This window comes from Neolamprologus brichardi, chromosome 23 (assembly GCF_056152115.1).
Source record: "Neolamprologus brichardi isolate AB-2024 chromosome 23, ASM5615211v1, whole genome shotgun sequence".
Classification (NCBI taxonomy): Eukaryota; Metazoa; Chordata; class Actinopteri; order Cichliformes; family Cichlidae; genus Neolamprologus; species Neolamprologus brichardi.
Genome location: NC_142125.1, coordinates 26,330,344 through 26,357,260, shown reverse-complemented (window position 1 = coordinate 26,357,260; position 26,917 = coordinate 26,330,344). Strand labels below are relative to the sequence as shown.

General features: G+C 38.5%; 1 protein-coding gene across 1 annotated transcript; it reads right to left on the bottom strand.

Annotated features, from left to right (window-relative positions):
* Positions 1 to 4,856: 4,856 nt before the first annotated feature.
* Positions 4,857 to 22,660, bottom strand: LOC102777077 (sodium/potassium-transporting ATPase subunit alpha-1-like). The gene is made up of 23 exons (XM_087835901.1): positions 22,553 to 22,660; positions 22,024 to 22,134; positions 19,611 to 19,670; positions 19,195 to 19,296; positions 18,991 to 19,092; positions 18,672 to 18,785; positions 18,341 to 18,475; positions 17,818 to 17,935; positions 17,443 to 17,711; positions 17,044 to 17,352; positions 16,160 to 16,294; positions 15,730 to 15,922; positions 15,409 to 15,584; positions 15,169 to 15,305; positions 14,610 to 14,760; positions 14,356 to 14,524; positions 14,127 to 14,281; positions 13,912 to 14,032; positions 12,371 to 12,516; positions 12,107 to 12,237; positions 6,738 to 6,839; positions 5,723 to 5,814; positions 4,857 to 5,023 (listed from the first exon to the last, which is right to left on the bottom strand). The coding sequence occupies exons 1-23, from the start codon at positions 22,562 to 22,564 to the stop codon at positions 4,995 to 4,997; spliced, it is 3,069 nt and encodes a 1,022-aa protein (XP_087692027.1). The 5' UTR covers positions 22,565 to 22,660; the 3' UTR covers positions 4,857 to 4,994.
* Positions 22,661 to 26,917: the final 4,257 nt, after the last annotated feature.

Genomic DNA, 26,917 nt, shown 5'->3' with positions numbered 1-26,917 from the left:
TTTACTAATCAATGTTTGATGGAGTAAACCTACCTTAAAATTCCCCAAAACATGGATTTCTCATAATTGTACTTCAGAGATGTTTTGTAGTAGAGTCAGTCAGCACCATCACAATGGGATCCCAGCTCTGTGACCTGTAATCAAAGTCAAATATCTGCAATCACAGTTTTGCAAGTTTGGGAGAAACACATCAAATAAAGAGATAGACTAGATACTTGCTGTCAACACCAAATTCAAATATGGCACAGAAGGGGACAATTTATAGCCACATAATTACTAGCAGTCACAGGGGGAAATAAAAATACAAAAACTGGCAAGATGGATTTGGTGACTGACTGTTCAACTTGGATTTTTCATATCTTTATGTCTTTTGTTAAGGTGATGAAAGGTCATGGATCAAGTGTAGAAAGCCACTTTGTCTTTCTTTGTCTTTCCTGGAGGAATATCAGCGCACTTGCTCAGGAATCACAAACTTAAAGTGAATTACTGTGAAATGCCAATTATTATTTTTAATTGTGAAACAATACAGTTATACAGGGAGAGAGAGAGAGAGAGAGAGATTACGATGACAGTGTTTACTTAAATGGCAGTTTAGTGATAACCTCTGTGCTGCAAGACCTGGCAAATAAAGAAATCACCGAAACAGAACCTATCTGACAAACAGAAGCAGGCAAAAAGATCTCAAAAAGCAACCTATAATCTAAAGAAACGTCTGAGAAACAAATGAATTGATATCTATTTGCATGGAAAAGATTACAAAGTCATTTCTAAGGCTTTTGGACTTCAGTGAACCACAGTGATAGTCATTATTCAGAAAGGTCACCTCTGAATGGCTAAAGAAAAACAAACTAATCAAAATGAAGGTTCTGGAATGGTCTAGTCAGTCCAGAGTCAATTCCCAATTAGCACTCAGCTTATGTCTGGTGTAGAACTCTCTAATTTTAAAATTTTGTGTCTCAACACACCATTCAGAGCGACCGATCCGATTTCTACATATTTACAAAACAAGACAAGCGTGTATGACTTGTGCTCTTTAAATGATTTCCAAGAGTGAGTGTGTCATAGAGGAGGGATATGTGCATTACACAGAAATCTTAAAGACAAAAAAGGTGGTGACAACACAGAGTAAACAAATGAGCCATGAAAGAGAGACCTAGAAGGGACTTTTACGTTAACCAAAGCATGAGAACAATGCAACAACGATCTGACAGTTTGTTTCAATCACGCATAAGGTCATTCTTACCAGCAGCTGTCAGACTCTATTACACAGTTTAACATTTTTGGGGGTTATCTTACTCATCAGCTTGTTTGCTACATTGTTACCTATATATACAAACTTCAGCTGCTTTTTGTATATAGGACCACTTTGTGTCTTCCTTCTATATTTTATTTTCCCTTGCTATAAGAGCTGTGTAACACCCAAATTTATCATTCGTGGGATAGTAAAGGTTTATTCTATTCTATTCTATTCCATAACATTAGTCCACTAAACCTGTTTTTCTTACCAGAAATGCAGGTAAAGTATTTAGCATAATAAAAAAATACAACAACATTGATGTGGTTTACTATTTTTTCTGTGTTTTTATTAAATGGTAAATTTGAAAATGAGTGAATAAAAACAATTTTTTAAATTTTAGCTTTAAAAACATAATTTTGATTAAAGGCACACATCCAGTCGGATAAGCATAAAAATGATTTTCTTAATCACAATTACTGTTAATTTATTTACTTCTGCTATGTTGCGCGCTTCAGGTACCCCTTATATGATTAGTAGGTGATTATTGAATCACTGCAAGATAACAGCATTATATCATGTCTAATAAAATGGAATACCATTTAGCTGCTGCTATATTTTAAAGCTCCAGTAGGCAAAAGTTTAATGTAAAGTACAACTGCTTTACCACATGAAAAATCTATTCATTTAATTACATTTTCTAAATGATCTCTGAGTTATGAAGTTCATTGCAACTTGTCAGCTGAATTGCACCTGCTGACACAGTGTGTGGTAAAAAGAAGCAACTCTCTGAAGTGGCTTTTAGGTTTATTTGAAAAGGAATTGCTTAATAAATGTAAATATGCCAATATAATACATTTATTTTTAAACTTGTAGGTACTATTGTTCATAAGACCCAACAGGGTGACAATGCAGCATCGGCATGAAGGGAGAGAACAACGACACTCTACAGACAAGCTGCAGAAAATGCACCAAATGATTCTAAAAACTTTTTTGGCAAACTCATATTCTGGGCATCATCTATGATTCTGGGCCAGTGATTATTATTTATTTTTTTGCATCGTATTGCTTGTTTGTTTTCTGCTTGGGATTTAAATAAAAATGTAATGTTTCAGTGTAATTTTGACACGCTGAAGTAAAGACAAGATAATTTCTGTTGATTCAAAATTTAGGAACATCTGTATTATTACTAAAACTATAACTCTTGTAACGCTTTTTTATTTAGTAAATTAACTAGTTGCATGGATCTTTGCAAAGAAAACAAACACTAATCATTTGATAACCACTTATACATTTTAATGAATACAATTAAGATTTTGTGACATTTTTTGTTTGCCACCAGTTTAAAGATTCTGTTAAATTACATTACTACCAGTGGTGCTGTAACAGCACATGTTTCAAGGATTAAGCTGTAACCACACTGTCAATCAGACTTTTCAAGCCACACTTATTACTTTCTTTGTTTTTTCTTCCTTCCAGAGACATAAAAGTGCCCCTATTTGTCCTGTGGAAGTCAAAATACATCCACTTACCCGTGTTCCCACTCCCAACAGCTAGACCTTGGACCACTACATCCGATCTCTCGGAGACTTGAGGTCTGGGTAAACAGCACACTGGAAAGTCGAATTGCACTTATAAATAAATAGTTGACATAATTCCTTATTTTTAAAAAACCTGCTAGTTTATGTCGATGTAGTGTTAAAATGATTTCGAAAACAACGTTTCCGAACGTCATGTAATAGCCATGTAGTTATAAAGTTGTAGGAAAATACTGTCACGAACCACGAGTAATGAATAAACTGCAGCTAAACTGAGCTTGAAGGACAAATACAGTTTTGTATTACAATTTATTTTGTAAATACTGATACACTGATCTGCGCTAATATTTACAATAAGAAACCACAGTTTTGTATTACCAGGAGCACACTGGGAAATAACAGCTTCCATCTCAAAAATCTAGCTTCCAGCGCTTTGCTGTTATTTATAAAATTCATTCATCATTTCTTGCAACATAAAGAAAACATTCTTTCTTAACTCATATTTTTACTTCCCAGGTTGAAGATTCACAGCTGCCTCGAAAGAGGCGAGATTGTCTAAGGAGAAGATGCTCCACTGAGTTGTCTGTGACAATGGTCAGAACCTGGATAGTGCATCATGATGGAGGGTGTTTAATACAACACAACTGGACATAGCACTGATTGGTGATCCATTAAACTCCATAACATAGGTGGTATTTATTTTTCATTTTCCGTGTGTTTCTTTGAAATTTGTTTATTATATCTATCTTCTTTTATGCATTTCTTTTTTACAGCTTATGTCCAAAGATTTAAACAGTTTGTCCTCATTGGCAGTACTTTAGCAAAAGTCTATGACCTGTTTGCCTAAATTATTATCATTATTATTAATACTAATAAAAAGTTATTAGTATTCTTTTTTTTTTTTATCAAAGAAGGCAAAGAACATCCAGTCACATGACAATACAACTACTAACTTCATGCTCATTACCCATACATGGTTCAGTTAAAATAAACTCCAGAAAACTGATATCTATTCACCTTTTTGTTATAATTTACGTAAAGTATTACATGTTACATTGTAATACTGTATACAGACAACTTGTGTGATGCATTCATCTAGTTTTTAATCATATATACATTCATAATTAAAATAATACTCACAGCAAAGGCAACATTTGTTTCTTCAAATGTCTTTAAATATATAAGAAATGATCTTGCAACTGATTTTGAAGTTATGTTACTTCAGGAAATACCAAAAGCAGCAGTGCTAGTGTTTAAAAACAAAAACAAAAGAGTTGAGGTTTTTTCTGAGGAGAAGATGTAGGTTTCTCTTCCAAACATGGACAAAGTTAAATAGAAATATAAATTTAATTGGTTTCGTTGATATGTTACTGGGAACCAAAAGGTTTGCAGCTATGACTGGAAACCCCACCTCAGCGTTCCTGTGGTTAGCAGAAATTTAAAGCAAAGTTATAAAGTTTAGCTGAGATATTTAAGATTTAATGAATGATCAGGAAACTCAATGCACCTGAAATGACCTTGTTATCTCTAACTGCTCATCAGATTATTAGAAACAAAAGTAAACTTCATAAATGACTGGCCTGGAGCCAAAGAACACTTTTGACTCTGATGTCCCGCACTAAACAAATATGTGCATTTTCTGTGTACTGGAATGTGCAGTGAGCAGGAAAGGTTGTCTTAATGGCTGGCCAATGCAGGTTGTTGGATGTGACGTTTATGACTCTTTGTAGCCACTTGGCTATGCATGGTGCAGGGTGAGGTGGAGATGAGGTTGTTAAAGTACAAGGGGAGGGATTTTGTAAAATACTAGGAGGACAAGGAAAACATTTAAAATCTCAGAAATGAATGTGAGGATTACACAACTTAGTGTCCATAAAGTAGCAGGTGCCCCTAAACAAATCATCTCTAACTTCTCAGAAAGTTAAAAACTTTGGACAGTATTCACAGGCAAGATACTGAACCTTGGGGGAAAAAAACCCTGAGACAGTTTTTTTTTTCACTTTTAACATAACAAAGAAACTTACAAGAAAACTGAATAAAAATGCAGACAGCCTTGATTTTAGATTAGAAATACTTTATTTCGGTACACACATTCATAAAGATATTCTTAATCTATCCATGCTTTGTGGTGTTTTTAGAGCTATAGCATCTCTAACAAACACTTAAGATAACATTAAGTAGTGATGAAACACACACTGCCTTCATGTCTGTCTCATGTTGGCTCAGTAGTATGTCTCCTTCTCCAACCAGCCTAAAAACCAAAGGAGACACGATTAGGGACATCATTTTTGTGAAATTTCACCTCACATTTTTTTTAAATTCTTTATGCTGTCCAAATGACAAAGATTTTTGATATAACTCTGTTGATTATGCATTTGTAATTAAATATGTAAAAGGCTTTAATATGGACAGTTTCACACAGCTGTATCAGAGCCAGCCCTGCATACAGGTTCTGCTTAGATTCAAGCATCGTGACTGACTTCAACTAGTGGAGAGAGTTTACTTTGGTTTCTTAAGATATTCAACCATTTAAAACTTTTGGACTTTTAGTACCTTTTTCTTTGTAGTCTCAAGGTTAGTTTAAATGTTAACTAATGTAAATACATTTGGTGGAAGGGCTAAAAGGAGCATATTTGATCATGATTTTTAGTTTTTAGTTTTAAACTAATTATTAATTAAAATTATTAATAATAATGGCATTGAAAACAGGATTCATATAAAAAAAAAAGCTAATGGATTTTTATATATATGAGATGCTCTTGCTTAAATAGATGGGGCCAAATGGAACTTAATAACTTATTAACCTAAATTCCAAATAATTTATGTGCAAGTAATTTTTTAAAAAATGGGTGAAAAAAGAAAGGGCTTTCATGTAGAGAAAAAAATATGGACAAACATGTGTCCTATGTGCCTCGTAAAGTGTTTGGTCATTCCTAAATAAAACTCTTACCTCCTGGGTGGTGTCTGAGGATATATTTTCTGATTTCATCATAAAAGAAGAGAAGGAAGCCGTGCGGTAATCCACAGAACCACCATAATGGCCTAAGGTTTGGATGGACAGACAGAGACTGAATTACAAGTACAACACTGACATTATTTCTTTGACTCTGCTGAAGTGACTGAGGACATCAGGTGCGGAGTCCAAGGACAAAGGGAAACTTGAGTGCCAGAAGATTATGGGGGAGGTCTGGACTGGCATGAATGCCATCAATGGTTTAAGGTAAACAAAGAGCAGTGAAGTCAAATGTAGCGTGGAGTTGGTCAATGAACTAAATCTAACAGGTCTGACTAACAGGTCACAGAACTGCACAGATGTCTGTCACCTTTAGACATTTTCTGATGACTGCAGTAGTGGGAGGTATCAGAGAAGGTGGTGAGAGTACAGGACTGTGGTGGACAACTTTTGTACTTGGCAAAACCATCTGCAGTTTAATGTGGCAAAGACTAAGGAACTGGTTGATGATAGGAGGAGGACATGAACATCAGCGACCCCTACTTACACCCGTGGGGTCTGTGTGGAGGATTACAAATACCTTGGTCTTCACCTTGACAAAATCTAGACTTAAAAACACAAAAGCCTTCTATTGGGAGGGGAAAGCTATCTCCTTTTTCAGAGAAAACATCTGACAGAAGATGCGCAGGATGATTTATGAGTCTGTGTTGGCCAGAGCCATACTCTATGATGCGATGCAGGGGCAGCAGATAACAGACTCAACTGATCCTGTCGATGTTATGGTGAATGTTGAAAACGACAGGAATTGGCTTGGGAATGTGAATGCCCGTACATAAATGAAGATGGCAAAGGAAACAGCCACAAACACCACAGAGAAAAGGACAATTGTGCATTAGGAATTAGTCATTATAATTGCTACATTTAAAAAAAAAATGCCTAGAAAGGATATGTCTAAGTGTTCACACTATTGCCTAATGGAAAATCATAGTATTAGCTTATCTGTTTTACTCACTTCATAGGGTACATTTTCAGGGCAATGTCCATGCCTGGGCAGTATGACAGGAACACAGCAAGAGCCAGCTCCTCAAACATCCCAAAGATAAGGACATTGTTCCTGTACAAAAGAAAAATGTCAGTCAATATCAATAAAACTGAAACTATTTTTTTTAATATTTTATTTGAATGCTCTTTTTCTGTTCTGGAACTTGGTATATCCTTTGTTGTACTACATATATATTTAACATTGGCTCATTTTCTTAAATAAATAAAATATTAAGTTTCATGTATATCTATTTCAGCTTTTAGGAAAGCATTTAGCCTGATTTGTGGAATAATAACATTTGAAACTGTTTGCGGAGCTCGTTCTTCAAATGGTTCATGTTTTATACTTGTTCTAGGCTGTATGGATGCTGATGTCAGTCAGAAATGCTAAACAGAAGCCCCTGGTACCACACCAACCCATTCATATGTCCATTCAGTGACACACCGGCCAAGGAACAAGCTCTGGAAATGGACAATTCTGTTCTAAGACATATGAAGCTGGAAACACTGGCAACCATAGTCACTTGTCTTCCAGGGCCCAGAGCAGGCGGCATTGAGGGAAATTTAAATCTGCTGGCTAACTTAAATTCTATAAAATTATAATTCACGTCGGCAGTAATGACACCCAGTTATGTCAATCAGAGGTCACTAAAATTAGTATGAAGTTGATGTGCAACCACGTTAAAACAACGTTGGCAGTTTTCTCTGGTCCCCTCCTGAATCGGACCAGGAGTCACACGTTTAGCTGAATGTTCTTAAATTGCTGACTGTCTGAGTGGTGTCCAAAAAAAACAATGTGGGCTTTATAGATAACTGGGAAACTTTCTGAAAGAAACTTGGTCTTGTTAAGAGAGACGGCATCCATCCCACTTTGGATGGACCAGGTCTCATTTCTTAAAATCTGGCCAAATTTATTAAACATCATAAACGTGACTATCCAGAGTTGGGACCAGGAAGCAAAGTTGCGGTCTACACAGGCCAAGGGGAAAGTGTCGCAGCAATTTCCGGCTCATTAATCAACCAAAGAACCAGACAGATTTTTAATCATTTGAAAGCCTGATTCTTAATCGTGTCCACCCCAGCTGAAAAAAGAAAAACAGTCTTATTTGTTATCATATATCGTCCACCTGGGCCTTATTCAGAGTTTCTGTCTGATTTCTCCGACTTTTTATCCGATTTAGTGCTCAGCTCAGATAAAATCATTATTGTGGGTGATTTTAACATCCATGTAGATGCTAGAAATGCCTCATCATGGCGTTTAATCTGTTAGACTCAACTGACTTATTTCAAAATGTAAAAGAACGCACCCACCACTTCAATCACACTGTAGATTTTGTTCTGACATAGCGCACAGAAACTGAACATTTAACAGTGTGTCCTGAAAACCCTCTCTTGCCTGATCATTTCCTAATAATATTCAAATTTAGAATAATGGATTACACAGCGGTAGGGAGTAGATTTTGTCACAGTAGATGTGAAGATGGAAGATCATGATTTAGCCTGGAAAAGCAATCTGCTGCTTTATTTTTAAAAAGCCCACCGTGAAGCTAGAACATCTTAATAATCATCACTGACTGAAGAAAATAAGAACAACCATAGTTTTCCCTTCAGCACTGTAGCCAGGCTGACAAAAACACAGAGCTCTGTTGAACCAACCATTCTTTTAACATTAGGCAGCAATGACTTCATGAATTTCAGGAAAGCCAAAACTAGGGAGCTAGGAATACAATAAACAGAACGAGGGCTGGCACGACAACAGGCAGAGAAAAAAACAGGGCTAAAATACACAGAGGAATAATGAGGGAATGAGACACAGGAAGGAAACAGAGCTGGGAGTAATCAAATACACACAAGACAGGGAGGAAGCAAAACTATTGTGGTCAACCTTTACATGGAGGAAGTGGAAAGAAAGGCTCTTGGCTCTTTTAAAGGGAGAGTACCCAGCCACTGGTACAGATATGTGGACGACACCTGGGTCAAAATCAAGAAGTGGAATCCTTCACTGTTCTTTTTAACGTTCACCAGGGAAGACTCAAGGGATGACTGTTTGCCATTCCAGGACTGTGCCACGTGCATTGAAGGGAATGGAAAACATACGTTTACTGAAAGCCCACACACACAGACCAGAGCATCCTATTTGACTCCCACCACCCTCTGGAACACAAACTTGGAGTAATCAGGACCCTACACCACCAGGCAGAAAATGTTCCCTCTAAGCCTGAAGGAAAAAAGAGGTGGGAGTTCAGTCTTATAAAAAAAGAAATCCAGAAACTTGTGAACAGAGATGAAAACATGAAAAAAGAGGGAGCGCAAGAGGAAGTTCTGAAACATGTGGTAATCCTAATGGGGCTTTCATCAAGTCAGCAAAGATGCACAGAAAAGAAGGTCAGACACCAGCTAGGGAGGCTCAGAAAGACAGACGTAACAACATTGTCATCCCCTATGTAGCCGGTGTATCAGAGAAACTCAGGAGAGTTTTCTCCAAGCACGACATCCCAGTTTACTTCAGACCCAGCAACACACTCAGACAGAAACTGGTTCATCCCAAAGACAAAACTCCTTAACACAAACTTAGCGACATAGTGTATGCCGAACAGTGTAGCGAGGAATGCTCAGACGTCTACACTGGAGAGACGAAACAGCCACTTCGCAAGCGCACAACATAGAAGAGCCACCTCCACAGGACAAGACTCGGCTGTCCATCAGCATCTAAAGGACAAAGGTCACTCTTTAGAGGATGCCAATGTCATATTTTAGACAGAGAAGACAGATAGTTTGAAAGAGGAGTGAACGAAACCATCTATGTCTGCTGTGAATGACCATCTTTGAACAGAGGCAGTGGTTTACACCAACTGTCTGCCATCTGTAATCCAGTTATGAGATCCCAGATGCCTTAACGTCCACTCACATCCTGGGCCTTTTGACCACAGGAAATCGCATGATAAGGTGGGACTAGGTTTCACAGCGGGCTCACCCTTGGCTGATTGTGACCCACACCCGTTTTCACACCTTGGCTCCTGTGATTAGGTAGAGGATCATTAGGGGGTCCATGCCCCTCTCGGTGGGTTACTCCTACAGAGCTTAAATCTAGGACTCGTCACCATTTGAGCCTAGAACTGATGAAGCTTCTCGGATGAGAGGTGAAATGTCTTCAAGCAACTTAAAGAAGTCCAGATGCTTTTCTTTCCAAGCTCCATAGACCAAAACTGAACACAATGAGCACTAGAAGAGGGACTTTCAAAATAAAACAGGAAACATGAGACATTCACAAAGAAGCGGACTTGACCCTGAGACAGGGAGACATGACTGACTGAGGAGACACAGGAGATGCACAAACATAGAGACAATGGTGACCTGACATGAAACGAAGAACACAGGGAAGGCGCAGAGTAAACACAGGCACAGAGACTATACACAAGCTATAATAAACACTGACACCCAAAACCATGAATAACACTAAATCAAAGAATATTACTTAAACTTGAAACACAAACACTGGGTGAAGGTTACAAGTGATCTTCTTATGGCCCCTGACAGTGGACTTATCTCTGTGCTTGTCCTGCTAGACAAGAGAGTTTAATCCTGTTGACCATAACATTTTATTACAGCAATTAGAGCGTGATGTAGGCATTAAATATGCTGTGCTTCCCTTAGGTCAGCGGGTCTCATACTTTTGAAATAATTCCCCACATGGCAGGAAGAAATATTTTCACGCCCCATCTAAACATCTAAACTAGCTGAGCCTTTATTTAGATAATAAACTAATTCACAATGAATCATTCAGTAATTAGTTTTAAACTGCTTTCATTTTAAACAACCATTTGTAACTTTTGTCAGTAGACGGCTTCATTAGTCTGCACCACTTCTTCAAAAAAGCAACAAGTTAAACAGAATGTGAATATAGAAGTTCAGTCTTATAAAAAAAGAAATCCAGAAACTTGTGAACAGAGATGAAAACACGTTTAAAATAGAATGACTCTTGTCTCAGAGTGATGCTGAAAAACTAGTTTGTGGATTTACTACTTCCAGGCTGGACTACGGTAATTCATTATTATCAGGATGTCTGAAACCTTCAGTTGATCCAAAATGCAGCAGAAGAGTACTAACAGAGACTAGAAAGACAGAGCATATTTCTTACATATTTTTTGTCTTCATTGGCTCCCTGTTAAATCCAGAATCAAATGTTAAAACCTTCTCTTCAAATACAAGGTCTTGATCAATCAGTGCCCATCTTATCCTAATGACCTTACACTACCATATCACTCCATTAAAACTCTTTGCTCTCAGGCTGCGTGCATACTTGTGGTTCCTAGAGTATTTAAAAGTAGAACGGGAGACAGAGCCTTCAGCTTTCTGTCATGGTCCAGCAGCCCTCATCGCTCGACCTGCCCGTTGTGTCTGAGTGTGTGTTTTTGCTGCTAGTCCCCTCACATCTCTCTCCCTGTTGTGTGTGCTTTTGTGTGGGACTTTTGCATCCCTGGAGGTTTTGGCGCTGAGTATTGTTCAGCGCTGAAGTGTTCACTCACTGGAGTCAGCCACACATGCTGCTCATCTGTTGCTGCCAGCTGCAGCTGATTACCGTCATCGGCAGCATCCCTACTTAACAGTGTATTGAACTCGACAGTATGGCAGTGGATTGCTTAATGAAAACCTTGTTTGCTGGTGGATTGCCTGGCCATCACCAGTATGTTTTGTCTTCACTATGAATCTGGAGCTGAGTTGTTTTCATGGGAGTGGAGCCAGTGTTTTGGAATTGGAGTTGCTGTTTCACGATTCCCACCATGGACACGAGCACTGTTTGGGATTTGGGAGAAATCGCCATGGGAACCACAGTGCTGGGACTTGCGCATTTTTTAACCCTGTAAATAAACTCACTGTCTTTTCTTGGAGGAGTTCTGCATTTGGGTCTTCTCATTACCTCAAACCTGACGCTTTCAGACCCCTCTTCCTTGGAACCAGCTCATGAAATAGGGCTAAGCTACCCATGATGCATCTAATTTTTCTTCTTCAGTCACCTTTTTTTAGACCTCTCTATTTACTTATTTGTTATTTTTCATCTTTGGCTCTCTTCCACTGCATGTCTTTGTCCTTGCTTTCTCCCCTCAACCTAACTGGTATTTCCCCCCTGAGCCTAGTTCTACTGGAGGTTTCTTCCTGTTAGTGCTTGCTCGTAGGGGGGCATATGATTTGGGTGTTTTTCTTTGTTTTATTGTAGGGTCTTTACCTTATGATATAAAGCGCCTCGAGGCAAATGTTTTTGTGATTTGGCACTTAATACAATTCAATTGAAAAGTTCTATCACACCCATTGGAGCTCTTTCGGATCTTTACGTATACGTACTTCATTCCTTGCTGCAAAATAGAGTTCCTCCTTGTTTTACAGATGAGCAGATCGGCCACCTGGACAATCACAATACTGGAGAAGAAGGCTGTGTGGCAGGTGAACTCCAAGATCTTTCTGCGCTCATATGTCTGGTGTATAAAAAAAGAGATGAAAAGATTGGAATGTTTTTGATTTTGAGCACTGAAACTTCAGTGAACTGTACCGTAAAGTTTGATCATTTTCACAGTCCAAAGTACAGCTAGTAACACAACTCAGACTGACCCACTGCTGCCCATAGCTGTCTTCTAGGTCATTTAGAAATCTGTTATCCCAGAAGATTCTGAGTCCCATGAGATCCAAGGGCAAAAAACCATTTTCAGCCAGGACGACAAAATATGTGAAGAAGCCAGCTGAGGCCTGTATCATGCCTAACACGAAGAAAACAACAGAAAACGTCAATGGATTCTTATCAGAGAAAGTTTGAACTTTTTCTTTTACAACTGTGGCAGTTTCTTCATAAATAAACATGAACAAATATGACACGTCAATGTCATTCTCTGCAAAGCCAAGGTGAATAGATATAACGGACAAAGAATTCAAAGATTATGACACAGAACCAAACCACAGCAGGAAATATTTGGGAATACTTTACAAATGTGATATTGAAATTGATAACAAAATGTTACTTTTTTAAAAAAAAACAATTATTGTTAATTGAATTTAGACCTATTAAGTTTCTTCAATCTTCATTCTTAAACATCTTCCTTTTTGAACATTTTTCAAATGAGAAACATTTTACAAACTTTGTATTGTTACTTTTGCGACAATTGTGACCAGAGAATGGTACAAGAATGCACACACAAGAAGGCCCTGAGTAAATGTGGTTATCCCAACTGAATATTTGTCATAGCTGGGAAGGCACCAAAAGAAAGCTCCAGCTGATCCAGGAGAGAAGGACAACCGCAGTCGAAGCCAAAACCCGTACTGATCCCATACGTGTCAGGAGTATCGGAACAGTTGAGAAGCATTTTTTTCTAAACACTGTGTCTTTGCGGCTTTTAAACCCCAAAAAACGCTGCGCCAAAAATGGGTCCACCTCAAGGATCAGGTCCTCTGACACAAACAGAGTAACATAGTGTACGCTGTTAAGTGCCAAGAGGATAGCCAGGATTTACACATCGGGGAAACCAAACCACCTCTGATGAAGCGGATGGCACAAGAGTGAAGAGCTACCTTGTTAGGCCGCAGTTTATTCACACCTACAAGCCAGTGGACACTCTTTCAATGATGAGGATGTAACATCCTGGACAGGGAGGAACGCTGGTTTGAGCGCGGAGTCAAGGAGGCCATTTATGTGAAAAAGGGAAAGACCATCTCTGTAACGAGGAGGGGGCCTAAGGGTACATCTTTCGCCATCTTACAATGCTGTGATTGCAGCCATTACCCAACTCTCTGTGAATGGTACTCATGGCCATTGATCAGTGGTTGTTGATCAATAATCAATAATAATAACAATTTTGCATATTAATGATCATGAAACTGACCTCACTGCCCAGTTTTCATTTAATGTTGCTAGTTTCATACATTATGCAAATGTACTGTTTTATAACGTTGGGGACATTTTTTCCGCCTCAGTCAGTTGAGATGGAAGAAGTCACTTGGATGAGTGATGAAACATTTCTCCTACTGAAAATGGGATGTCCAGATTAACAGAATCAACTTTTGGGGATTTCTTTACCTGTATGATGGAGCATGCATCAAGACATAATATAGCAAATATGAACAGAATAATTAAAGGTCTAAAAGTATAAATAATGTGTTACCAATCTGTCCATAAGCCATACTGATGAGTCTCTCGTTCACCAGCCTGTCTGATGCATTTCTGGGCTGTCTCTTCATGATGTCACTCTCAGCTTGTTCATAAGCCAAAGAAATTGCAGGGACCTGTGACACCATAAGTAAACAAAATCAACCCATAACTGCATTATCTACCATTTGAACCTCTACATAGAACAGGATGAAGAGCCAAACAGCTCACCAAATCAGTTCCCAGATCAATACAGAGGATGGTGACGGTTCCCAGGGGCAGAGGGATGTTGGCGATCACAAAGAGGAGGAAGGGTGACATCTCAGGGATTTTACTGGTCAGAGTGTAGGCGATGGACTTCTTCAAGTTGTCAAAGATCAGACGGCCTGAGCAAAGTAATTTAACAGATTCAGTGATGCTTTGTATTTTATATAATTCGACATTTTTCTCAAGGTCTTACCTTCTTCCACTCCAGTTAAAATGGAGGCAAAGTTATCGTCCAGCAGGATCATGTCAGCAGCCTGTTTGGAGACATCAGATCCAGCGATGCCCATGGCGACACCAATGTCAGCTTTCTTCAGAGCTGGAGAGTCGTTCACACCATCACCTGTCACGGCCACAATGGCTCCCTGGACAAGGAATAAAGTGTTTTTTACAAGTCACAAATAAAACACTTGTGAAACTGTGTCTGTGAGAATCCCCAGCGATGTTCACCTGTCTCTGGCATCCTTCCACAATGATCAGTTTCTGTTGAGGGGAGGTCCTGGCAAATACAATTTCAGTGTGGTTCCTCAGCACATCGTCAATCTCCTCTGGGGTCATGTCTTTAAGCTCCCCACCGTGGATGACACAGGCCTTAGCATCCCTGTAGATTAGATTACAACAGTGTAAGTATAACAGCAGTTGTTATCCAACGTCCTGTGTCTGAGCACAGGGCATGATGAAGACAAGATGAAAACATTGGTATAGAACAAAGAGTGAATCAACCCTGGCAAAAAAGAAAAAAAAAAGATGGTATGTTAAGCAAAAAGCAACATTAGAAAATATTCGACTTAAGAAAATGTTGGATTCCTGCTGTACATAATGAATCACATTTTCCCCCACACAACAGAAGTGTTATTACACTTGTATTACAAAGAATTAAAGTGTCAGAGAAAATACAGTATTTTCACATAAAAGGCATTTTTGCTTTATAGATTACATGACCTCTGTTTATGAACAGCGGCTACGTATCCTCAAAGTTAGCTAAATAAATCTTGATAAGAAAACTAACCGAGGGTTGACCTCTGAAACTGGAACATTCAGGCGGTCAGCAATGTCTTCAACAGTCTCATTGCCTTCTGAGATGATACCCACACCTCTAGCAATAGCCTTGGCTGTAATTGGATGGTCACCTGTGATCATGATGACCTGCAAGGATTGAGGAGATAAAATGTTTATGTGCAGAATTTTTTTTATAAACTATATCCAAAAAAATCAAAATTTGAGATGTTATTTGAAACAGTTATCATACCTTGATTCCTGCACTTCTGCATTTACCAACAGCATCGGGCACAGCAGCACGAGGAGGGTCAATCATGGACATGAGGCCAGTAAAGCACAGGTTCTCAGTGGGGAAGTTCACATCATCAGTGTCAAAAGCAAAGCCTACTGGGAACTGGTCATCAGGCAAGTGATAGTGGCAGAAACCTATAAGGCACAAATAAAATGTGATTGAGATTCAATTGTCTGTTAAGAATCAATCAGAATCTGTATCCGTTATGGTCTGGGAGGAAAGCTGCCTCATTTCTCTCTGTACTGTACTCAACGTGGTTGAAATGAAAATAAACTGTACCCAAAACTCTCTCTCCAAGACCTCCCAACTCAAGATAGGCGCTATTGAAGGCATCTTTTAGTTCGTCATCCAGAGGCTGCTCTTTGCCCTCAAGCATGATGGTGGAGCAGCGGTCCAAAATCCTCTCTGGAGCTCCTTTCATCACCAGCAGATGCTTGGTTTCTCCGGGGGTTGTGTTCTTATGAATAGAGAGCTGTGGGACAACAGAAAGATTGGATTTAAATGCAGGTCTTATCTATACTATCAGTGGTTTATGTAATGTAAAAAGACTATGTTGTTCTACACTCTTGTGCCCATAACTGTTTATCAAAGATGGGCACAGCGTCCAGGTCTCAGGTGGACTCTTAGGTGGAGTCACACATATAAACTAACATACAATCTTTATATACAATATCATTTTAAGTTTTAATACACTGTGTGGATTGTTTACCTGGTATTTGTTTGTGGAATTAAAGGGAATCTCAGCAATTTTGGGGTATTTTTCTCTCATTTCACTAACAGATCCACAGCACAGCTCGATACACTTCAGCAAAGCAGCTTCTGAGGCATCACCAGCGATATTTCTCTGTGGGTTTTAGCAAAACCAGAAACGGATTTTATCAATCATGGATCAAGTCCCTTTTTTAATAACAATATATTGAAAATGAATGAGCAATAAATAACAATATAATAGCTCGATTATTTGTTGGTGAATAAACAAATAAATTTACAACATTGACAAGAAGAAACCTGTAACCACACATATTAAACAAATACTATTTGCAATAAATTACCCACCCTGTCACATTTAGTGGACTTTCAGTGCAAGAAATACGTATGTCATATATGGTAGATCCAACAATCTCGCTGGCCACCTCTTGCTATGGCTCAAGCTGTATATTTAAAACATCTCCAAAAAGAAGATCAATACACCAGGTAATAAGCTCTGTCCAAGCCTATGAGGACTTGTTCCACTAAAAAGCAAAAGTTACTAATATTTTTCTCCAGTGTTGAATTTAAGTATTTTCTGATGATCAGAATCAATGAACTAGAGCAACACATTTATGATGAGCTTATACTTCTGTGTTCAATCTATGCCATTGTTACCCCATCATCGCAAACCCTATTGGAGCCTTGCTGTGTAAACTGACACGAATCTGACATGAAAATGTAACTACACTCATACCGCTGTCAATGCACCAGCATGAATGCTGTCAGTAACATCTGCCAGTTGCATATGCTATGCTATAGATTCTGCAAAGATTTACTGCAGATGTATAATTTATGCATTAGAATTTGATAATTAGAGGAGTTTTAAAGATGAAAGTTTCTCACCTTCAGAATGGGAACATCGTTTTGGCCAGCCAAGAAGACGGCACGGTTGCAGAGTCCGGCAACTCTAGACAGAGCAGTCCAGGTGGGGGAGCTCTTTTGAAAAGCGACACCGCTCTGGTTCTCAGTGGTGTCAGCCTCATGGATCTGGTTGTCAAACCACATGTGAGCCACGGTCATTCTGTTCTGGGTCAGGGTGCCAGTCTTGTCAGAGCAAATGGTGGAGGTGGAGCCCAGCGTCTCGACAGCCTCTAGGTTCTTCACCAGGCAGTTCTTCTTGGCCATACGCTTAGCAGTCAGAGTCAGACACACCTACAGACAAAACTTCTGTTTTCAAAACTGTAAACTATGGCAACAATAAATTGAAAGGTATAGAGAGTATCATTAGACACCAAAACTCACAGTGACAGTAGCCAAGAGACCTTCTGGCACGTTGGCAACAATGATACCAATGAGGAAGATAACACCATCTAGCCAGCTGTATCCGAGGATGACGGAGAGGATAAAGAAAGTAAGACCCAGGAAGACAGCCACTCCAGTGATGATGTGGATAAAATGCTCGATCTCAATGGCAATGGGAGTTTTTCCAGCTTCAAGACTGGAAGTAAGGGTGGCGATGCGGCCCATGATAGTATTATCTCCAGTGTTGATGACGATTCCTCTGGCTGTGCCTGAACAGATGATTGAAATCCATTGATCAATGGAACATGCTTGTGAGCAATATAATAAATATTATACCTAAATTTCTCTATCAACCACAAGCTGTTCATACTCTACCTTCAACACAGTTGGTGGAGAAGAAAGCAATGTTCCTGGTTTCCAGTGGGTTTTCATGGGAGAAATCTGGAGAACGAGTCTGAGGCTCTGATTCACCAGTCAGGGAGGAGTTGTCCACCTGAGAGATTAAAAAGAAAGTAATACAGGTAAAACAAACACATGAATGCTATTTAATAAATATGAATTTGACTGAAGGAATAAATGGGAACTGGTATGATGTTTGAATGAATCACAAAAATCCTACTCAGAATGAAGACCACCACATGCATCAATATACTTAGCAATTTAACATCCATACATAAAAATGTTGAACAGTTGAACAGTCAGCTTGCATGCACAAGATTAGCTAACGTAAATGGACTGAGGGCTGAGCTCGACTCTGTCGCCGGCCATAACTAAACTATGTCTAAAACTAACTAAACATCACAGCATGTCTTCTTCTCATTTAAATAAATAATAGTAGATATCAAACACATGTTCTACAAAAATGTTTGCTGGCATTAAGAGTATTTGAGGCACAGACCTTGCAGCCGTGAGCAGAGATGATTCTCAGATCAGCAGGGATCCTGTCTCCGCCTTTCACCTCCACTAAATCTCCAAGCACCACCTCCTCGGTGTTGATGCTTTTCTTCTCTCCCTCACGGATAACCAGGGCTTGCTATGAAATCAAAGATTTTAGGAATTTTTGATTAACTCGGTTTGAATTTAATCCCAGCAGCAAAGTTTCAGATGATAAAATGTATCATCAGTGCAGAACTTTTCCCTTAAGACTGTGCAAAAAATACTGCAGTTTCTTAATTCATATAAGCTGTAAATATGTTGAATTTACATTAGTTTTCCTTTCAGTGTCTCACCTGTGGGACCATGTTCTTAAAGGAATCCATAATCCTGGAGCTCTTGGCCTCTTGGTAGTAGGAGAAGCAAGCCGTGATCATGACAACAGCAGAAAGCACGACCCCTAGGTACAACTACATAAAGATAAAAGAGAGAGTTAGGTGGTACAGCAAACAGTGGTACAGATTGTTTATCTTCATGCATGCTCAATCATCCAGTGAAGGTAGTCCCAAAAAGTTGATTCTTTTCAACTGAAAAGGTTACATCCAGATGAACAGAATCAACTTTTTGGGATACACATTATTTAGTAGATAACAATTCAGATAAAGACTTGCTTACATTATCATTTCCAGGGTTCTCTTCTGAGGCAACCTGGATAGCGTAAGCCAAGAAGCAGAGGAATGCACCAATCCACAGCAGCATGCAGAAACCACCAAACAGCTGGAAACCAGAGGAAACAACATTCAGGCTTTGCTTGTTGTACTCACTTTTTTGCATTTCTAATATCTGAATTCAAACACAGATTTGTGGTTTGACTCTCACCTGTTTGCAGAACTTGACCCACTCGGGTGTTGTGGGAGGAGGTGTGAGGGCGTTGGGACCATCTCGGGCCAGGATCTCTTTTGCTTTGGATGAAGAAAGACCCTAAAAACAGTGTCTGGGTTACTCCAAGCTCAAAAGACTTGTCTGTACAAGTGGAGTACACTACAGTTCTTTCCTACCACAGTAATATTATAGCATACAGGTCCTATGACCCTTTTAATTGTGTGTTTTGTGGGTTGTTGAGGAGTGTTTTTATTTTATTTATTTTTTGTCATGTCCATCTAATGTCAGAAAAAGAAGTCAGACTTGACTTTTTCGCAATCATTTCGCAGTGTTTCTTAGATAATACACCTCCAAAAATGGCATTATTTCACAAATAGCCTGGTAAGTTGACAAAGCACATTTGGAGTGCTCACCCTTGTCAGGTTAGTTCCATATTTTCTGTGAAGTTCATCAAAGCTTAATTTGTGGTCATCCTAAGGTGAAACAAAGACAGAAAGAGACAGAGAGATGCATTTTTAAAAACAAGTCAAAAATCCCAGTGATTGTGAAGCTGCAGCTATAATCTCCTTTGAGAAAAATCTTTTGTAAACTTCTCCGTGTCCTCCAGAGGAACATAGAGAGCATAAAAAAGACTAAAAACTGGGCATTATGGCTACATTTTGGTCCATGGAGGAAATTTAAGATTGGCTAAAGCAAACAGTCAAGTAAGACTAGAATCTGTCTGTGAATGGAAACAATGTTGCTGCTAATAACCACTCTTTTAATATCTGACTGATGTTTCCTCCCAAGAGTTTTGCTCATTTTTTTGACATTGCAGTTGAATTTCCCAGCAGGGGCGTCCATCCTGACAAACCTGTAGCTGAACTTTAATCAATATAAATTCTAATGAAAGAAATTAACATTGATTTCATGACGCTGATCATGCACATTTGTAATTAACCCCAAAAAATTATTTCAGCAATTTCATAAAGAACAACTTATTGTAGTCTTAATACAGAATACAAGACACAACAGGAACAATATTCTCTATCTGCATTTTGACTTAATGCAGCATGTCATATCTTATATATAAAAACATATATACATATATATATATATATATATATATATATATATATATATATATATATATATATATACATATATATCTGTGCCTCAAGGCTGTATGGTGACCCTTTGCTACATGCTGTGTACACAACTTTGAAACCATCCATACCTCCAACACTATTGTTACAACTGCGGATGACATGACGGCCATCTGACTTTTAACTGTAAGCAACGAAAACACATACAGGCAGGATGTTCACAATCTGACATCATGGTATGTGAGCAACATCTTGTCTCGAACTTCAGATGCCAGGTGGTCACCATCACAAGGCACCTTTATTGTGATGACTACACCTCAGCAGTCGTGGGTAAAGCAACTTTTCTCTATATTTCTAAAGGAGATTAAGATAATATTGTCGATGCACTTGCACTGTTGTTTAAGGAAGTTGGTCCAGTACTTATGTCCTTCTATGTAACATTAGTATAAATGTAATTTTGGTATGCTTGTAAAATTACAATAAAGGTCCAAAAAAACCCACATTTTCATCATTTTTATATGGAACTGAAATGTCCTGTAGCACATCTTTGAGCTCAAGTTAAGATATAGGACGGCGATCATTAATATGCAACCAAGACGTGGCTTTAATCACCTAACAACAATCTGTTGGGTGTCATTGTGCAGGAGGGTCATTGGCTGGATTCAAGAAACTAGAACATCAATCATGTATGTACACCAATAATTCATCACAGTCCTTGTCAAGCTTGTCAATGTCAAGGTCATACAATCTTAACCTTGAGAATTATCTGGGTTAAGAACCACTATATTACTGTGTGTAAGTTTAAGTCAGTTCTGACTAATACTGGAGGAGGAATATTATTCTCGTGAACAGAACAGATGGATGGCAGAGAGCTTCCCATGGACTGAGCTCACCGGGCCTTCTGATGGACGAGCTTAAAATTATTCTCAAAATTATTTGACAGAATATCATCTTCTGTCAAAATAGCATCTTTTCTAAAGTTCTTTTAGAAGCGAATCACCAGCAAAATATTTTAATCCTCTATTTGCTTTCTATTTGGTTACGAACTGACATGGCCAAGGTCACTATCCCTCAAAACCCTGCAGGCACCATGTTATTGTTATGAAATAATTTGTCATCCCTTTGTTTGCCTTGTGATGCTTCCCCAGTGATACAATTTCATCAGTGACCTTGAGAAGCAACCAAGACACCGGTTCAGAGCAAGAAAAGGCTGACAGAGGTGAGAACTAGCTGTTCTGCTGGTTGTCAGATATATCTACATGTGAATTCAAACCCACCTAAAACTTTATTAAAGTGATTTTATAAATATGGACAGTTGAATGATATAGGTTTACTGTATGTGGATACAAGATTAGATATCATTTAATCAAATACAAAATAATATATAAATACAACCAGCTCCTTCACTCAGCATTTAAACCTTCCTTAGATAGCATAACTTAAAAGTTCATTTATAACTGCCAACATCTTAACAACTTAACATGGGATGGTACACAACAATGTTTATGAAGTACAGCTTGGGCAGTCAGAGCTCATGCTCTAGCTGTAACATGGACTGAAATACGCTGTCCTTAAGTCCATTTCATGAAAGTCATTCCATTCAATGCCTCTTTCTTTCTTAATTAAGATGAATATTTGCACGTTACAAACTCTTTATAGCGTTTGCAGAAGTTGTGTTTGTGTGCTTGAGTCTTACCTGACAGATAATCACAGAGTGGCTGCACAAAAGAGGAGTACTCACCAGATCAACTTCTTTTTTCAGGTCCTCCGTATCCTTGGATTTTTGACCCTTCTTGGTTGTTTTTTCATCATTGTCTGAGGTGTTCGCCAGTTTGTAGTCATCATTCATTCGCTGGAATGAACAAAGTGGGACAAAATTAAGTTCTAAATAACATTCAAAACATGTGAGAAGATTTCCCTGAAGCTTCTTCTTCTATTTATTCAGAAAGCTGCAGAAAACCACCTTAATTAATTATTATTTGTAATTATTGGTAATAATTAATAGATAATATATTGTTGATTGGCATGCTGTTAATTATTAGAACAGTGAATTCAAATTTGCATACATAATTTTAAAATATGGTTTCAGATAGTTTTTAAAGCTGGAAGGTTTTGACATGAGAATGTGATATTAAGGTCCAATGAAAATATAAAAGCTTAACTGAAAACCCATAACCAAAAACTGAAATGAATTTAAAGCTAAAAAAAAAAAAAAAGTAAAAAAAGAAGAGAAGTCTAAACTCCAGGTTAAAACATGTGACAACACTTACTTTCGATCCCATGGTCACAGTGCAGTCTCTTCCTTCAGTCTGCCCAGAGCAGAGACTATTGGTTACTCATTTTAGCCTACCTTTATACCTGGATAGGAGGAGCTTAGGGGAACGGTGGTTAGAGGACAAGGGATGAGCACAGTTGGGGAGGTCAGTGGTATAGGGAGGCAATCTTCCATGATCTCAATGAACTCCTCCCACACCTGAGTTTTTGGTTCAGCCACTGTCACTCATGCTTGTCAGGTACTAGGTAGGTCTTCCACTTGATGGCTTTGTTCACCTCTAGTATCCACTATTTTGTCTGAGGGGTCCCACCACTGCAGTCTCAGGAAGAGAGGAGCAAAATATAGACCATTAAGACTCAGTATCCCTCCTTCTCTCTCAGAATGCATCCTCACTATACATTTCAGCACATCAAGCCTGAATGTTGTTTGATTTTCACTTCATGAGTAGAGTGGATAGGCTCCAGCCCCACTGTGAAAGTGGATGGATGGAGGGATTGAAGGATAGATGATCTTATCAGGTCTCATCTAGTAATAAAATGCATGATCTGACTAGAGACATTTCAAATTTCTGTATTCTTCTACAAATACAAAATACAAAAAGACTTGCTGGTTCAGCCAGAATTTCATCACAGATCGATGGTGCAACCAAAGGAAATTTGTAACCCTGATGACCCTTATGAAACCAACCCTTCCTGCTTAGGAAGAAATGACTGTCCTTGATAGCTGGCTGTGCCACTGTGAGTTGTTGGATATGTTTGTTGTAAATTCATGACTGTATGCAATCACTGGATTTTGCAAGATGAGGAAAGGTGTAAAAATGTTAACAAATACTTAAATAGTAAAACAGAAGGGTAAGGGGGGTGGGGGGGGGGGGGGGGGGTGAAATATGGAGAATCTCCAGTAATATTATTAAAGAAGTGTATAAAGGCCAGTGAAAGGGTTGCACATATGAGACTATTGCTGTTTAACATACACATTTTGCCATTACGTTTTGTTGTTATTGCTTGTGTACAGTGTCCAAGAGTGTTTTGAAAGGTGCTTTCTTAAATAAAATGTATTATTATTATCATTATTATTATTAACTCACTGGACCTAGATGACAGACTATTTGACTGTATAAAAATGCATACATAACTGCAGCATTAATTCCTTTCTCTTGTGATTCTGGAAATTTCTTAAAAATTAACACATCTGTATGTGGAAGATGTTACAGAGATTAGAAACCTTGCTGAGATCGTAGACGCTGACCACATTCCAGCAACAATTCAATTCAACAGCATATTTAAAACCAAAAAAAAAAATCACACATGGAAGATTAGTATGGAAGATAGTCCAAACCCATGGCTGGGTTGGCCAAGTAGTGCCAGTCACAAGCCTGGATACATGGGGAGGTTTCCATCAGCAAGGGCATCTAATTGCCAAATCAGACATATGGATCATCATGAGATGATCAGAATGAGACCTCCATTCAAAATTGGTCCAGGTCTGGATTAACAACGACTGCCTATAGTTTTGTTGACCAGAAGGTGGAAATTGTTTGGCGGTAGACAGAGGAGGAGGAGGTGAAGGCGTGTTGGGAAGCAGAGAAGGAAGTAGGTACTTTAAATGGAGGGATGATGACTGGTAAAGAGAGAGCTGGCTGATATGAAGAAAATGAAGGTAGTTTTAATGTCCGTGTAAGAAACCAGTTGAAAGGGAAGCAAGGCCAGAAGCATTAGATTCAAACTGCTCTGCGATCGTGTAGATTGGAAGAGAAATAGAGTAGGGCAGGGGTAGGCAACTCCAGGCCTCGACTGCCGGTGTCCTGCAGGTTTTAGATCGCACCCTGGGTTAACACACCTGAATTAAATGATTAGTTCATTACCAGGCGTCTGGAGAACTTCAAGAAATGCTGAGGAGTCATTTAGCCCTTTAAATCAGCTGTGATGGATCATGGACACATCTAAAACCTCCAGGACACCGGCACTCGAGGCCTGGATTTGCCTACCCCCGGACTTCAGTGGATATGTAGGTAAATGGAACAGGGGTGATGAGGAGGTGATAGGTGGGTATGATGTAAAGGAGAGGAATGCAAAAAGGGAAATGGGAAAAGAATGAAATGGAATTTCAAGAAGACTAACATAGGGTGAAAGTAAGAGTGGAGGAAGGTCCACACTGGTGGCCTAAATGTTATGCAGAAGATGCAACCTGGCATACAGAATATTTTAAGGTGATGAAGAAAGCTGAAGGAGCTTTTTAACCTCACATAATCTCAGCCAGAGCGACGGGCTTCAGGTACTCCTTGTTCCCAAAAACTGCTTCCTCTGTGGAAGCTGTGTTAGTGCAGCGGTCCCCAACCTTTTTTGCGCCACGGACCAGTTTATGTCCGACAGTATTTTCACAGAGGTTTAAGGTGTCGCAGATAATATAACAAATAAAACCAGTACCTGTACCAAAAAAAGTTAGATTTATTCAAAACACATGGGAGAAGACACAGGGAAACAGAGTAAACGATAAAGAAAATAATAACAATAAAAACTGATAAAAAACAAAACAAAACCTGAAAACCATAAATTTCACCCTCGAGCCTCAACTCTCGCGGCCCGTTACCAAATGACTCACAGACCAGTACCGGTCCATGGCCCAGGGGTTGGGGACTGCTGTGTTATTGGGATCCAGGAGATCCCGAAAGCATCCCGTCCCCAACTTCAAAGCCAAACATTATTCTTATTCTTTGGTGTCATCAAACTCCTCCCTTCATCTATTTCAGCCACCTGTCTTGAAAAGGGAATTTCTTATCAAATTTTCTGAAACAAAACTAAATATCAGTTAGTGCACGTGTTCTTGTGAATCAAATGTATTATACAAGTATTTCTGAGCCACAGTGTCATCAAAGATCTATGGTGCAACCATACTTGTGACCCTGATGTCCCCTATGCAATCAACACGTGATCTTCCTAATCAGGAAGGAAGGTTTGTCCTTGACAGCTGGCTCACTGGGCAGCTGGAAATAGTTGGATATGTCACAAAGCCATGACTATATGTAATCACTGGATTATGCAATGTGAGGTTGGAAAGAGAGAGCCAAGCAGAGGAAACATGGAGAAAAGGATCGATAGGATTGCATCCTATCACTATGCAATCGATTATATAGCTCTAAGAATATATGAGTATATATTTCTAACCATAAATGACAATCCAACCATATAAACCTAACAATTATTGTTACACCATTCACAGCTATCACTACTACTACATGACTGCTAAAAAAGTAATGTAAGTAATTAATCTTTCATCATACAGGACATCTACAGCCGATTTAAGATCAAAGATTTTGGAGACTTCTCATCAACATTCCTGCAGCGAGGGTGACAGTCAAATTTGTCTTCAAGTGTTTGTAAGTTTTTCTTGTACTAACTTTTCTACTCATCCAGAGTAAGTAAGATTACAGCTCTTACTTGCTGGCACTTATTCATACTGATTTTATTTTTTAAAGCTTTTCAAATTTCCATTAATTTATATCTTTTTCATCTACATTAGCCTCAGTTTTGTTATTTATGTGCCAGTAGGTGTCAGGATGTCACATTACTAAATGCCATGAATGTTTTCTGCCATGTTTGAGAGGGATACTGTTTTTTTAATTCATACAATCTGACATAATTTTGTGGTTTTACATCAAATCATATGTTTTGTAATAACTGCTATTAACAAAGCACTCAATTATATTAGGAATTATATTTCAAAATTGGATATCGGAAGTAAGCAGCATGGTACAGAGATATGATATCATACAGAAGACAAAGACAATAATAATAACAACAACAACAACAACAACAATAATAATAATAATAATAATAATAATAATAATAATATAGTTTCTGTTGCCCATATCAGAATGTACATTTTCATGCAGTTATTTTTTTAATCAATGAAATCCCGTCAGTTTACTTGGCAAAAACAACATTTATTTCAACAACTAGAAGTATAAAAATCCTAAGGTAGCAAGATGCCAAAAACAAAACAAAACAAAAAACATGCGGAGCACAACAAACTTTCCTCAAATAAATGTGTTATGTATTTGCTTTGTCTGAAATTGTATTTTTCTCACAATATTGTCCACAACAACAAATGATCAGGGACAATATAGGGAGGAAAAAACACACAAAAGATCTAGATCCAAACATTTGCCTGCACCCCTGTTATTTACTAGCCAACATAACACTATGATTTATGATTTATGTATTTTTTTTTTTTTACATTTTTTGTGAAAAAAAAAAACAAGAAAAAAACTTCTTTACCAAAAGACTTTAGGAACCAGAGAGGTCTTATTTGAGCTGAAGTCAGGGTATATTCACTACTGATGTTGATGTTATGCTTACAG

Excerpts from the sequence above, each read along its gene's own strand:
- LOC102777077 (XM_087835901.1), bottom strand. Across the intron at positions 19,297-19,610 it reads ATGGAACTAACCTGACAAGG|GGTCTTTCTTCATCCAAAGC; the intron begins GTGAGCACTCCA and ends CACTGTTTTTAG. Across the intron at positions 14,033-14,126 it reads TTGATCTGGGAACTGATTTG|GTCCCTGCAATTTCTTTGGC; the intron begins GTGAGCTGTTTG and ends ATGGTGTCACAG.